Source organism: Paralichthys olivaceus, chromosome 12, assembly GCF_024713975.1.
Source record: "Paralichthys olivaceus isolate ysfri-2021 chromosome 12, ASM2471397v2, whole genome shotgun sequence".
Taxonomy (NCBI): Eukaryota; Metazoa; Chordata; class Actinopteri; order Pleuronectiformes; family Paralichthyidae; genus Paralichthys; species Paralichthys olivaceus.
In genome coordinates this window covers 16703506-16715953 of record NC_091104.1, presented here as the reverse complement: position 1 = coordinate 16715953, position 12448 = coordinate 16703506, and the positions used below count along the sequence as shown (strand labels likewise).

Sequence of the window (12448 nt, the reverse complement as noted above, 5' to 3'; positions counted from 1 at the left end):
CTTCATATTAGCGCACTTAAAACCAAACATAATTAAGTTCAGTATCTTATTCCTCCCTCTGCCTGTATTACACTCGTCTCTAGGCTCTTCAGCATCAACAGTCAGTTTTACATATGGACAGTGCCACCTTATAACCACTCTGAGCTCATACTCGTTACTGACCCAGTGAACAGGGTGAACATCTCTGCGGAAATAAACATGCCAGAAAATGACAGCCACTCACACCTTTGCTACTCAATAATTGAGGGCTGCAGTCCGAATGGTCCAGGCTGCGTCACCACTACTACTCGAGCAGCTATTTCGAGCAGCCTCAGGAGAGTCTCTTCACAGTGACGGCCTCAGACGAGGTTTTCTTTGCAGTCTCAGGGCTAAATTTGTTTCCGAGGCTGGAACTGATTGAAGTGAATTTAGAGGAGGAAAAGTAGTAATGTTCAGCTGCAAGGTTGGTTTTCTTATCTTTCTTTCATTAATAGTTGTCTGATTACTACTTATAATTAAATATATCATTTACATTCCCACACAGTTTTTTTCCATGAATTAGAATTTCTTTCCTGCAGCATTTTTTGTGTGTAAAATTGAATTGAACAGACGACCAATATTTTATCCTCTCAGGGTCCGTTTTCTGTTGGGTGGTCGACACGGCGACTTTAAGTTCCTGCCTCCATCGAGTTACGCTCCGTGTTACGAAGCTCTGTTGCCAAAAGAGAAGATGAAGGTGGAGCCGGTGAAAGAGTACAAGAGGGATGCAGATGGAGTCAGGGATCTGCTGGGCACAACCCAGTTCATGTCACAGGCCTCCTTCATCCCTACGCCTGTGGAAACCAGCCAGGTACGTGGAACAATGATGATGTGACCGACATCATTGTTGATGTGTCCGACTGCAATTTTCATTTTAAAAAACGCTTAAATACTACTAAAACAAGACAAAATATATACAGTTCTCTCTCATATATATATATATATATATATATATATATATACACACACATATATACAGACCATTATTTATTGTATATTTTCTGTTGTTTTAAGTGTCAAATCATGTGTTGTGACTGTCTGGCCATTACGACTATGTTGAAAAACCCTATCCCTTTAAAATAACAAAATCTATTTAAATTTATTTTCTGCCCCATTGGCATGATTCTTAAAGTGTTCTGTAATCCTGCAAGTGTTTGTATTCATATTTCAATCTTGATATACATACAAACTTGTATGATGTAAGTTGCATGAAGTATGTGCTATGATCAAATACTTTCTTTCTAAATGCTTTATATTAGACCTTGATGAACATGTTATGGAAATAAATTAATTTTAAGATAAGTCACTGTCACACCACATGACACTTTTTAGAGCCACAGCCAATTCATCAAGATCAAAAAACACTAAAATCACTTAGTTTAAAAAATGTTTTTTCATCCTTAATGTTTGAACAATTGTAAAAGATATTTTTTATATTTAGGAATTGGCTTTTACACTCAGGTTCGTGCCTAACCTGTTTCCTCAGATCGTGATGCCACCTCACTTGGAGAAGGTTCGGGACAAACTGGCTGAGAACATTCATGAACTGTGGGGCATGAATAAGATAGAGCTCGGCTGGTCATACGGCAAGGTGAGAAATATGCAGATTGTTCTTTTACCTGCACAATTCTCTTACAACAAGATCATCACTCTGGATCGAAAATATAAAAAGCACAATCCATACATTTTGCCATGTAAGGAATAAGCGTCACAATTACACCTTTGCTAAACATATTTAAGTCAGCTTGAAATGCATTAGTCGTTAGTGGTGTTGGAACTTAACCATCACAAAAAGCCTGTACGTCATCTTGCTTTCTCTTTTATAATTTGCGGTTCACACCAAAAAGAGGGTAAGTGGAAAGAACACTCATTTTCCATGTTGGATCATAATAACCTCTCATTTAGATGCTTCATCACAAGTTTGTTTGTAGGTAGCAGAGTCATTGTGTTTGTGTTGTAGTATACAGTAAGTCATGAATTACAAAGTAGTGTTTCACCCAAGGGCAGAACAGGAAGTTTTGGCAAATTCAGCGCAGCAATAAACCAAGAGGAAAACCTGTATATTCATTGTCTGCATTTAGTTTTTCCTCTGTTGAAAGAAGACAATGGATTATCTAATAGATTCTGTAAAGAGATTGTCCCTCATCCAGATATAAACACACCCACCATCACAATTCAGACAGGTGCTTTTACCTGTTATCAAAAAAAACATTTAACTCTCAGTTCCTATCTTTTTTGTTACAGTTGAAACCTTATGGAAACAGATGATTGTCCAAATGTAACAAAATCACCTCACCGGCGGCTCTAAAGCACACTTATTAACACACTGTTGTTTTATCCATACAAAACCAAAATGTAAAAGTAATTGTTGCCCCAGTAACTCTCTAATGTGCATTAAGACAGTTAGCCTGGCTCTGTCGAATGTACTAAGCAGAACGATAGACTGTATAAAAAAAGACACCTGGTGGCTGGCTGCAGTATAGGTCATAAACCCTGCCTCGTGCTTGTTAGTGAATATGGCATGGACCAAAACAAAGGAGACTTCAATTAAATTTTCTCAAACATCCTGGATACTTAGGCTTCATTTCTGGATAGTGGGAGGAAGTGGAGACACATATATACATTTCATACACAGTCTGTTAGTACAACAAGTAAAGAGTCCATGAAGCCTGTACTATAATTTGTTTCAGTGTGTCTACAGATTTATAAATAAACCACATACACTGTGTTAATTAGCGAGCTTCAGATGTGTATCTGTTTTTGTTTTGTACTTTCAACAGAGCCAGGCTACCTGTTTTTCCCTGTAGCCTAACTAACTAAGACAATTGTTCCCTTATCTAATCTAAGTCTTGGCAAGAAAGCTAAGCAGTACATTTCTCTAATTGTCAGTTGAAAGATGCTAAACTTACCTGCAATTTTTTTCGTGAAAAATGTATAATTTTATCCCTGCAAAAGACTCTTGGTTTATTGTATATGAGCTGAAGAATAACACCAAAGTGACCCGTTTTGCCCTCAAAGGAAGAGATAACAACACAAATAACAATATTGAACACAGCTCTTCCGTCTATAATACAAACACATAAGAGAATCCTCCTATTATTAATACCACCAGCTCTTCTACAGGCATTTTTCCTGTATATCAGCACAATCTTTAATGTAGCATGAGGATATGAGACCTGCGTAATAAACTGGAATCTTTAACCGTCAAGACGTTTTATTACTCAAGCTGAGGAGGTCAAAGCACTAACAAGGTGTCAAATACCGGTAAAACTTGTCAAGAGTTATCAAATGTGCTCTTAGTATTTAATGTAATGTACGTGGATCCACGCCACCCGATTCTGTGCTCTGCAGCTGTCTTTCATTGTAGCATTCACAGTAGTTTTCCTCCAGCAGAGGGAATTAAACAAAGTATGCATAATTAGTCCACATTATATATAAATACATTTTTTTATGTTGTTTGTTCCACAAATATAACTCTGTAAGCGGATGAACTGCCAGAGAAGAGATTTCCCGTAGAGTTCTTGTACTATTTTACAAAAGAGCTGGCTGGTGTTCATTGGACACGCACACAAGCACTCACAGATCCACAGAGCTGCATATCTGTGCACAGCCCTGCATGTTTTCTTGGGAAACATCCACCATTGCCATGCCGCCTCCTCTGAGCAGCATTGCCAAGGGACTATTTGGCATAAAGTGCAGCCTCGAGAGAGACGCTACACTTTCCACTTAGTATTCTAGTTGTGCACCTTTCTATATCCTCCAAGAAAACATGCTTCCTTGTTCCTCTTCCATAACATGTTCACTAGAGTAGACTGTCTTATCACCTCAACCAGTAGCCCCCTCTAAGTAAACCACATTGCCATTTCCTTGTTATTCCACTATAACATTAATTTACAAGGCTGTGGATTTCATATATGCATATATTTGTTGACCTTCCCCCTGTGATGTGTATGGAGCTACTGGAGAGCAACGTCCAAGGCTATGGAGAAAAGTTGAAATATTATTTCTCTGACTGTTCTTTTTCCTCGCAGATAAGAGATGATAATAAGCGGCAGCATCCATGCCTGGTGGATTTCTCCAAGCTGCCAGACACGGAAAAGAACTACAATTTGCAGATGTCAACAGAAACTTTGAAGTATGTTGAGCGGATTTTCTCCACGGTCCATAATTTTGTGTTTGATGAGGAGAATAAAGAGAGTGTGGGATGGAGTCAAATACAGCAGCAGGCAGATTTATTGACAGAAAAGTTGTAGTGTTTTGATTTTTAACGATTCTTTATGAGCACTTATCACATAGATCACTCGAGGTAGATATTAAGGCTAGTTTCCTCCTGTGGTTGTTTGTTAGCAGGATAACGCAAAAACGAATGTTTTTGAAATGTGGTGGAAGTCGGTGGAAAGGAATCATTCCAAATGCATTATGGGATATGTAGTTTACTTTTATCTTTACCTTTTTTCATGGTTTCCAATATTCTTTTGCTCCAAATCAAATGTTTAATGGTCACGATTCATTTTGCAGCTGCTCGGTCTGGTTCCATGCTTAAAACTCTTTTAAAAGGATTCTCTGAAACGTCAATGGAGAAAATGAATGGGAAATTTACTTCTGCAATCAGAGCTGCGCTACAAGTTGGCAGTCATTGTTTTTTTTCTCTTGAAGAGTTTGTACAATTTGGGGCAGAGCCAAATAAGTATCATTATCCAGTGAATTTCAATGTGGTTTAATAAAGACAGTGTCTTGGCGGAGGTACGCGCTCCACTCAAGTTAAAACTCGGTCAGTCTGCAGACTCGCATGGAAGATATTTACACTGTGAACAGCAGTATAGGAACAGTGACAGGATACAGTTGTCTTCAGGGTGTGTGGCAGCAGGTCACTGCTCTAACACACTACACCACCTGATTAAAAGGGTGTGTTGGATTTATGCTCCAGGAAGTGGAGCGTGCCGCGTATGTGTAGCTGCACAATTAACTTGCCTGCCAGAACTATAGCTTGTATGCTTTGCTTTGTTTTTGACTTCAATATTTAATTTAGCTCACAGTAAACAGTGGGCATTATTATGTGGAACCGCTGTTTGTTTAATGCAGCACTATTGTAATAAATTAAATAGCTTATCTAATTTCAGTGAGGAACCCCAGTCTCTAATATTCTGTGTATTTGTGGAACACAGAGTTTAATTGTTGTGAAATTCAAGGAATCGCTAATGGATTTCATTTGCATTTTTATTGTTCCTCCAGAAAACAAATGTTACAGCGTGGGATCCTGTTCCACATGTCTGTGCCCTACACAACATGTGGTCCCAGTGAGACCTGGTGCTTTACATAAATGCTCTTTAAATGATTTAGAAGAACGCTGAGGTTTGCTGTGATTAATCTTGATTTGCCGTGGCGGAAGGACATGTGCGTGACACTGATGGGTTTCCAAGTGACATCAAGCTCATTTTTACTGCCACTTTGTCCTCTCACAAGGTGTGACGAGAATTTGTCAAAAGCACTTCACACCTTCTGCATTCCTCTGGGTATTCTGTGGCCTTTTTTCTCCTGACAAATGAGTACACGCGCTGTTTAACCCCATTTAAACACTCCCAACTTCTCTATCGGATCTACATGCACTGTCAAATCAAAAGTGATGCAGATTAAGCACAATCTGTACTGTATGTCCCCACAGGACCCTGCTGGCGTTGGGCTGTCGGGTAGTTCAGGTGAATCCAAATGCCGAGGACTCGCTCAAGAAGATAAAACTCCCTAAGAAGTAAGAGTACACGCCCATATTAACTGTGTACATTTCATCAGAATAAGCATTTACTTAAACATAACACACTTCAGACTCTTTGTCAGAAAGCTGAGACTATGATTGTACTAAAAATGAAAACTAGACAGTAGCCGAGAAAAGACATTTATGTTTTAGCTGTCAATAGAAACATATAATACACCTGGTCATCGAGGAAAGATGGATTGGGAAATCAAAAGGTGTGTGAACCCAGTCAAAGATCATCAAAATGTTTGAGCAAATGTGCTGCTGTAAAGAGTTATTTCAGGATATGACCGTGGGTGAACTAGTCCAGAACGACTAATCTGTTGATGTGTGAACGTGTTTTTCTTTTTCTTCCTGTAGCTATATGATGTCCAATGGCTATAAGCCGTCTCCTCTGGACCTGTCTGACATCAAACTGGCTCCAGGTCAGGAGCTGCTGGTGGACAAACTGGCAGAGAATGCGCACAATGTGTGGGCCAAGGACCGGATCAAACAGGGATGGACGTACGGAATTCAGCAGGTACGCTCGTGTGTTCATGAAAACGTGAAGTATTTCTGTGAAAAAATGTCACCCTAAAAATCTCCAAAGATCCTTCCTGAGCTTTAAAATTTTAAAGTACAATTAAGGATTGACTTATTGATTGATTGATAACACTTTATTGTCATACACATCTGAAATCCATCCTGCATCACTGCAGCCGTGCCATTTGCAACAATAAATACAAGAATTGAGAAAAAACTGATACAAACATTTAACATCAACACAGAACAGTATAACAGCTTCATGATTCTTGAAGCTGCTCGCTGCTCGCTGATTCATTTCAATTTAATATGAAATAATTTTTGTAAAACTGAACAAGTTTATGACACAATTTCAGCTTCAGCAGCGCTACTGTTTTAATGGCAAAGAATAGGTTCATTCTGTAGATCAAAGCTCATCGTTGACAAGACAAGAACCAACTGACTAAACTGACCAGAGGAAAAATTACCCCTTTCTTCTGCTGAAGCTCTTTAATAATGTGAAAGCTGTTACACCAGAATTAACAGCCTGCTGGGATTTTAAATTAACTGCTACTTGAATTAGTGTGATACTTCCATGCATTCACCTTGGCCCCCAGTGGGAGTGCTCTGAAATGGGCAAAAGCTCAGGAAGCTGAGGAAAGTGATGAGCAGCAATAGTCCAATAGCAATAAATGGCCGGTGAACTTCTTAATTACTGGGACTGACAGCACAGTCATGGCAAACATAACAGTTGAGCTGGCTCCCTCATTGATTAAATATGCAGAGATAGTTGGGGGGGTGAGTTTGCTGCAAAACAAAAACTCCTTTACTTCCTCTCCCTGCAGGATCTGAAGAGTAAGCGTAACCCTCGCCTGGTTCTCTACGTTCTGCTGGATGAGCGCACCAAGAAGTCAAACAGGGACAGCCTGCGGGAGGCTATCCGTACTTTAATTGGCTACGGATACAACATTGACCCCTCGGACCAGGAAGGAGGTTAGTTTGAGTCATGGATTTATGCCTATCAAAATACTCTGACATTCAAATTTCACATTACTTAAAGCAAGATAAAATGCTTGTTAGAGGAGGGGGGGCAGACACCTGCTCTGTCAGTAATTTACTGCTCCTCTCTGTGTCTCTATCATTTGCCCTGCCAACCGAATCGAGCCAAACCGAGTGTGCTATCCCGCTATCTCCTCCAGCTCTCTATACATTGTCTGTTTACAAATTCTGTTGTTTAAACCCAGTCTGATACGAGATGAACTATGAATGAATGAGAAAGATTTAAAAATAATTGATCATGTCGTGATCAGTGTTGATATAGTGGCGTTATTTCAAACAGATCAACGTTTAAACTGTAGCAGGTCAGAGACGTTAGCTGAGTTTCCCTCGAGTTATGGGACTATCATACAGAAGCTACGCTAGTGATGAATTTGGTCCAGGGCGAACTTGATCACTAGTTGTTTCCACTGTACTAGAATTTTGTCAGGAGGCAAAGGCAGCTAGACATTTGATGAAAGCGGCTGCCTCGCAATTCTCTATGCAGGAAAAACCCTGCAAGTGTGACTTCATTTTCCAGCGCAGATAAAGGATTCTTCCTCCCACCCTCTTTCAGGCTGTAATGAAACAGATTACGTAACGATCGCCTTACAAAAGAAACATTAATTGCCATCAGTGGTTTCATTATTGGTTTTCTTAATTGTTGGAAGAGATTCTGATGGTCCTGAACTGACAGTCAACGATCTGACTCTACTCTTCTCAACCCGTAGGACAAGTGGCTGAGCGGCTCAGCATCGACAAGGTCCGCTTCTTCAGAGTAGAGAGGACGTACTCCGTGAAGATGGGGAAATGGTACTTTGAATTTGAGGCTGTGACGGGAGGAGACATGAGAGTGGGCTGGGCCAGACCCGGATGTAAGCCGGATGTGGAGCTCGGCACCGATGAGCTTGCGTTCGTGTTTGATGGATTCAGGGTAAGCTGTAACTAACCTACGTTAGGTAGTGTCAACATATTCTTGCGCCATTATGCCTCCATCTTTAAATTTGGTACAAACGTCCACTTGGACTGAACTTAAAGGATTTTGGTGGTTGAAGGTCAAAGGTCAAGGTAACTGTGACCTCCAAAATACCTTTTTTGCCTTTTGAAAACTTTAAGGGAACCACTCTATATTTGGCACACCTTAACTAATGAGAGTTCAGTGGTCAAAGGTCAAAGTTGACTTCATCTATGTAGACTGAAACAGCAGTGGCTGCTGGAGGTATAGACACTAGTTATTGTTTTCTTTATCATGTACAACTGACTCGTCTTATTCATTTATTTAAATAATTCTTAAACCCAGAAGCTCAGTCCTATATAAACTACTGTTAAGGCTCAATGTGTAGATTTAATGACACACTATGTTTGCCAGTTTTTGTCTATATGCCTATAATATATTTTGTAATATTGCCTTTATTGTATATAGGGCCATTGTCTGAACATGGGCAGCCGTTTGTTTGGGCGGTGCTGGCATGCCGGAGACGTGGTCGGCTGTATGATCAACATGGAGGACAAGTCCATGATCTTCACCCTGAATGGAGAAATCCTCATCACCACCAAGGGCTCTGAACTCTGCTTCACCGACTTTGAAACGGAGGACGGTGAGGGTGTGTGTTTGTGTGTGTGTGTGTGTGTGTGTGTGTGTGTGTGTGTGTGTGTGTGTGTGTGACTGATAAGGTGATTGGAGAAAGTGTTGTTGGCTGCATGTCCTCGACCTCCTCCACTTATCTTTAATAAAGCCCTCACATGCAGAGCAGGGAGCAGGAACCTGGGTTGGCCATGCTTGTGGTGTGAGTGCAAAATAAGCTCCCTGAATCACCCATATTTAATGTGACACTTGTAAATTGCCTTTTTGCAAAAGCTGGAGTGATGCCCTGCCCTCCTGCTGTCTGTGTTTTTAGAGGTTTTTCATCCTCCCTGTCCTCTTCCCTGTCTCCCTTTCCTTGCTTCCTCTGTCCGTCCTACAGGGTTTATTCCGGTGTGTAGTCTTGGTTTAGCCCAGGTGGGTCGCATGAATCTGGGGAAAGATGCCAGCACCTTCAAGTACTACACCGTGTGTGGCCTTCAGGAAGGGTTTGAACCCTTCGCCGTCAACATGAACAGAGAGGTCACCATGTGGTTCAGCAAGCGTCTGCCAACTTTCGTCAACGTGCCGAGGGACCACAACCACATTGCAGTAAGAACAAAAGCAAAAGAACGCCAAAAAAAGCGTAATTGGTGATAAGATGAATATAAATACTTTCTCAACTCTTTTCAGGTAACCAGGATTGACGGCACCATCGACAGCCCCCCGTGTCTTAAAGTGACCCACAAGACGTTTGGCACCCAGAACAGTAACGCTGACATGGTGTTCTGTCGCCTCAGCATGCCTGTAGAGTTCCACTCCTTCTTCAAGTCCAGTCCTGTTATCGACATGAACGGACTGCATGAGGACGATGCGCTTAAAGTGAAACACAGGTGATCATGAATTTGAGGCGCACTGTGAGCAAATAGCGTTGTTTGTTTTTGAGTTGAAGTAACCTTGATGTGGTCAAAATTGTTTTGTTTTGATCAGACATTTTATTATGGCATAATGAAGAGTTGATCAGAAGATCGAATCTCTTAACCTTGAGTTCACAATACACAACTGTCTGACTTTTGATCTGGAGTCTTGCAGTCGTGACTTCACACCACACGACTGACTGTTGACAGAGGGTCACACACTATACTGAAGAAACCCACAACTGGTAAACAAACTACATTTAATCACATAATCGCACACAAGAATAGGAACGGTGAGATCTCCTGCTCTTCAGGCTGAAGATCTGGAAATCCTATCGAGGTCTGAGAAGCATCAGCGACGCTTCAACATGAGCTAAAGAGTTCACACATCCAAATCCAAACTAAAAAACAAAGTTAGGTTAATAGATGCAAAATGAGCCACACACTCATCAACCTGCAAAACATGTTTATTCAGAACTATTTATCAACTAGATCCACTTGAATTGTATTCTGTATAATATTAATTTGTTAACTGTGGTGTCTGACGCCATTTATCTATTTTCTAAAAGGTATCCGCTGCGATCTGTGAGGCACAGTGAAGAAAGTAGACGAGTGGACTACAGCACCATCACCATGGTAACTTACTTACTTTTTGCTGGTAGGGGTCATTGTTGTGTTAACACTTCCAGTGTTGGCTAACTCTGATAAATTTGTGTCTTTACAGTACCATCATTCAGTAAGAGTCTTCGCTGGTCAGGACCCTGCAGGGGTGTGGGTTGGATGGGTTACCCCTGACTACCATTACTATAGCAACAATTTCAACCTCAGCAAAAACAGATCAGTGACTGTGACCCTGGGCGACGAGCGAGGACGAGTCCATGAGAGGTGAGACCACATTCTGTTTGAATGAAAAGCAGCATTGAGTGTTGAGCTAATGTGCGGCTCAACCATAATGAATGAGAAGACATGATTAAGGAGTTATATTTACACTCTGATAGTGTGAAGAGGAGTAACTGCTACATGGTGTGGGGTGGTGATGTCACCAGTGCTGCTCACACCTCCAGTCGCAGCAACGTGGACCTGGAAGTCGGTTGCCTGATCGACCTGGCCACCGGCCTGGTGACGTTCACTGTCAATGGCAAAGAGATCTCCACATCCTACCAGGTACTGAACCATTACAATCAGGTGGGGGGACATAAAATAATCTTTTCTTAATCGTAATCGAGGTAAAAGTTTGAAATAATCGTGATATTGATTTGAAGTCATATTGCCCAGTCCTAATTTTATGTAAATAACTATGTTGTGTAAAACTTTAAGAATAAACATCCACTCTGTTGTCTATAAGTCCATCTTTAGTTTATTTTGTTGACCTTGAGAAATAAGACATCTTTGCATATTTTTCAAACGGAGCACTGACATCTCGTCTCATCTTTTTGAATTGTTGAATTTCAGACTCAGAGTTTGCTGGTTCAGATGTTCTCTCTGAACCAAATCTTAAAGAACCTTTCCAAGGGTATAATCTTCTTATGTCCCCCCCACCCCACTGAAATTCTGTGAGAGGCTTCACCAAGTGCTGAGTCATCCTGCCAGCCGACACTGGAAATATCATGCATACACACACACACATACACACACACACATACTCACACTCTCTAAGTAGAAGGGTTTCATGATGCATCATTAAGCTGCTTTTCGCAAGTCATGCTCTCCCGCGTTTGATGTGCGCTTCCTCTTTGGACCTTTTTTATTAACTTGCTGCTCTTTTTTCTGCAGGTGGAGCCGAACACGAAGCTCTTCCCTGCTGTATTTGTGCGACCCACCAGCCCGAACCTCTTCCAGTTTGAGCTGGCTAAAATAAAGGTGCAAAATCAACCATGAATAGACACTACAAGTTAAAAGAATAATTAAAAGAAGAATAAATAAATGAAATATACAAATATAAGTTAATACATTGTGTGCTCTTTTCCTGTGAGGTCTGAAAAGTTAATATTTCTGCATGTTTGGGCTGGAAGGAGAAAGATGAGATTATGTCACTTAACCAGAGAGGAGATGTTACACTGACACAATTACAGACAGATTGTGATTGTTACCTCTTTATACAGTGAAAGTAGTTTGTAAGAGAGTGGAGGTCAGGGTGCTGAATGAGTGTACAGAGCCAACAATGAATAACACTGATATTCACTGACGCCCTCTCCAGAATTCCATGCCTCTGTCATCAGCCATCTTTAAGAGTGAACACAAAAACCCGGTGCCACAATGTCCGCCCCGTCTGGACGTCCAGACCATCAACGCAGTGCTGTGGAGCCGCATGCCCAACATCTTCCTGAAGGTGGAAACAGCCAGAGTGAACGAGCGACACGGCTGGGTGGTGCAGTGTGTGGAGCCCCTGCAGATGATGGCTGTTCACATACCTGAGGAGAACCGGTACAAACAAGAGCAGCTGAGATGATTTGTTGCTCGACTGAATTTTTGTCATTCATCACATAAAAATACCAGAGTGAAGCCTTTTTTCTATTTTACATCTCTGTTTTGCCTCCATGCCGGCGACAGTCGGTGGCCAGAGGCGTTATATCTTCCGGGTTATTCATCCATTCCGTCCCATTCTTGTGAACATATTATCTCTGGAATGTTTGGAGGGATGTTTTTGGAGGGATTTCAAATTTGATT

General features: G+C 41.1%; 1 protein-coding gene across 9 annotated transcripts in view; it reads left to right on the top strand.

Moving 5' to 3' along the window:
• The window catches only part of LOC109627894 (ryanodine receptor 3-like), a 103742-nt gene that overhangs the window by 46557 nt on the left and 44737 nt on the right, over positions 1-12448 (top strand). For all 9 annotated transcript variants that reach the window (XM_069536350.1, XM_069536347.1, XM_069536348.1 and 6 more), the window contains 15 exons: positions 613-829; positions 1505-1609; positions 4050-4153; positions 5681-5764; positions 6128-6287; positions 7114-7261; positions 8035-8237; positions 8727-8901; positions 9268-9476; positions 9558-9757; positions 10351-10417; positions 10506-10666; positions 10780-10945; positions 11555-11641; positions 11979-12205. In XM_069536350.1, the coding sequence (XP_069392451.1) occupies positions 613-829; positions 1505-1609; positions 4050-4153; positions 5681-5764; positions 6128-6287; positions 7114-7261; positions 8035-8237; positions 8727-8901; positions 9268-9476; positions 9558-9757; positions 10351-10417; positions 10506-10666; positions 10780-10945; positions 11555-11641; positions 11979-12205 (2313 nt within the window). The remainder of the gene's footprint in view (positions 1-612; positions 830-1504; positions 1610-4049; positions 4154-5680; positions 5765-6127; positions 6288-7113; positions 7262-8034; positions 8238-8726; positions 8902-9267; positions 9477-9557; positions 9758-10350; positions 10418-10505; positions 10667-10779; positions 10946-11554; positions 11642-11978; positions 12206-12448) is intronic.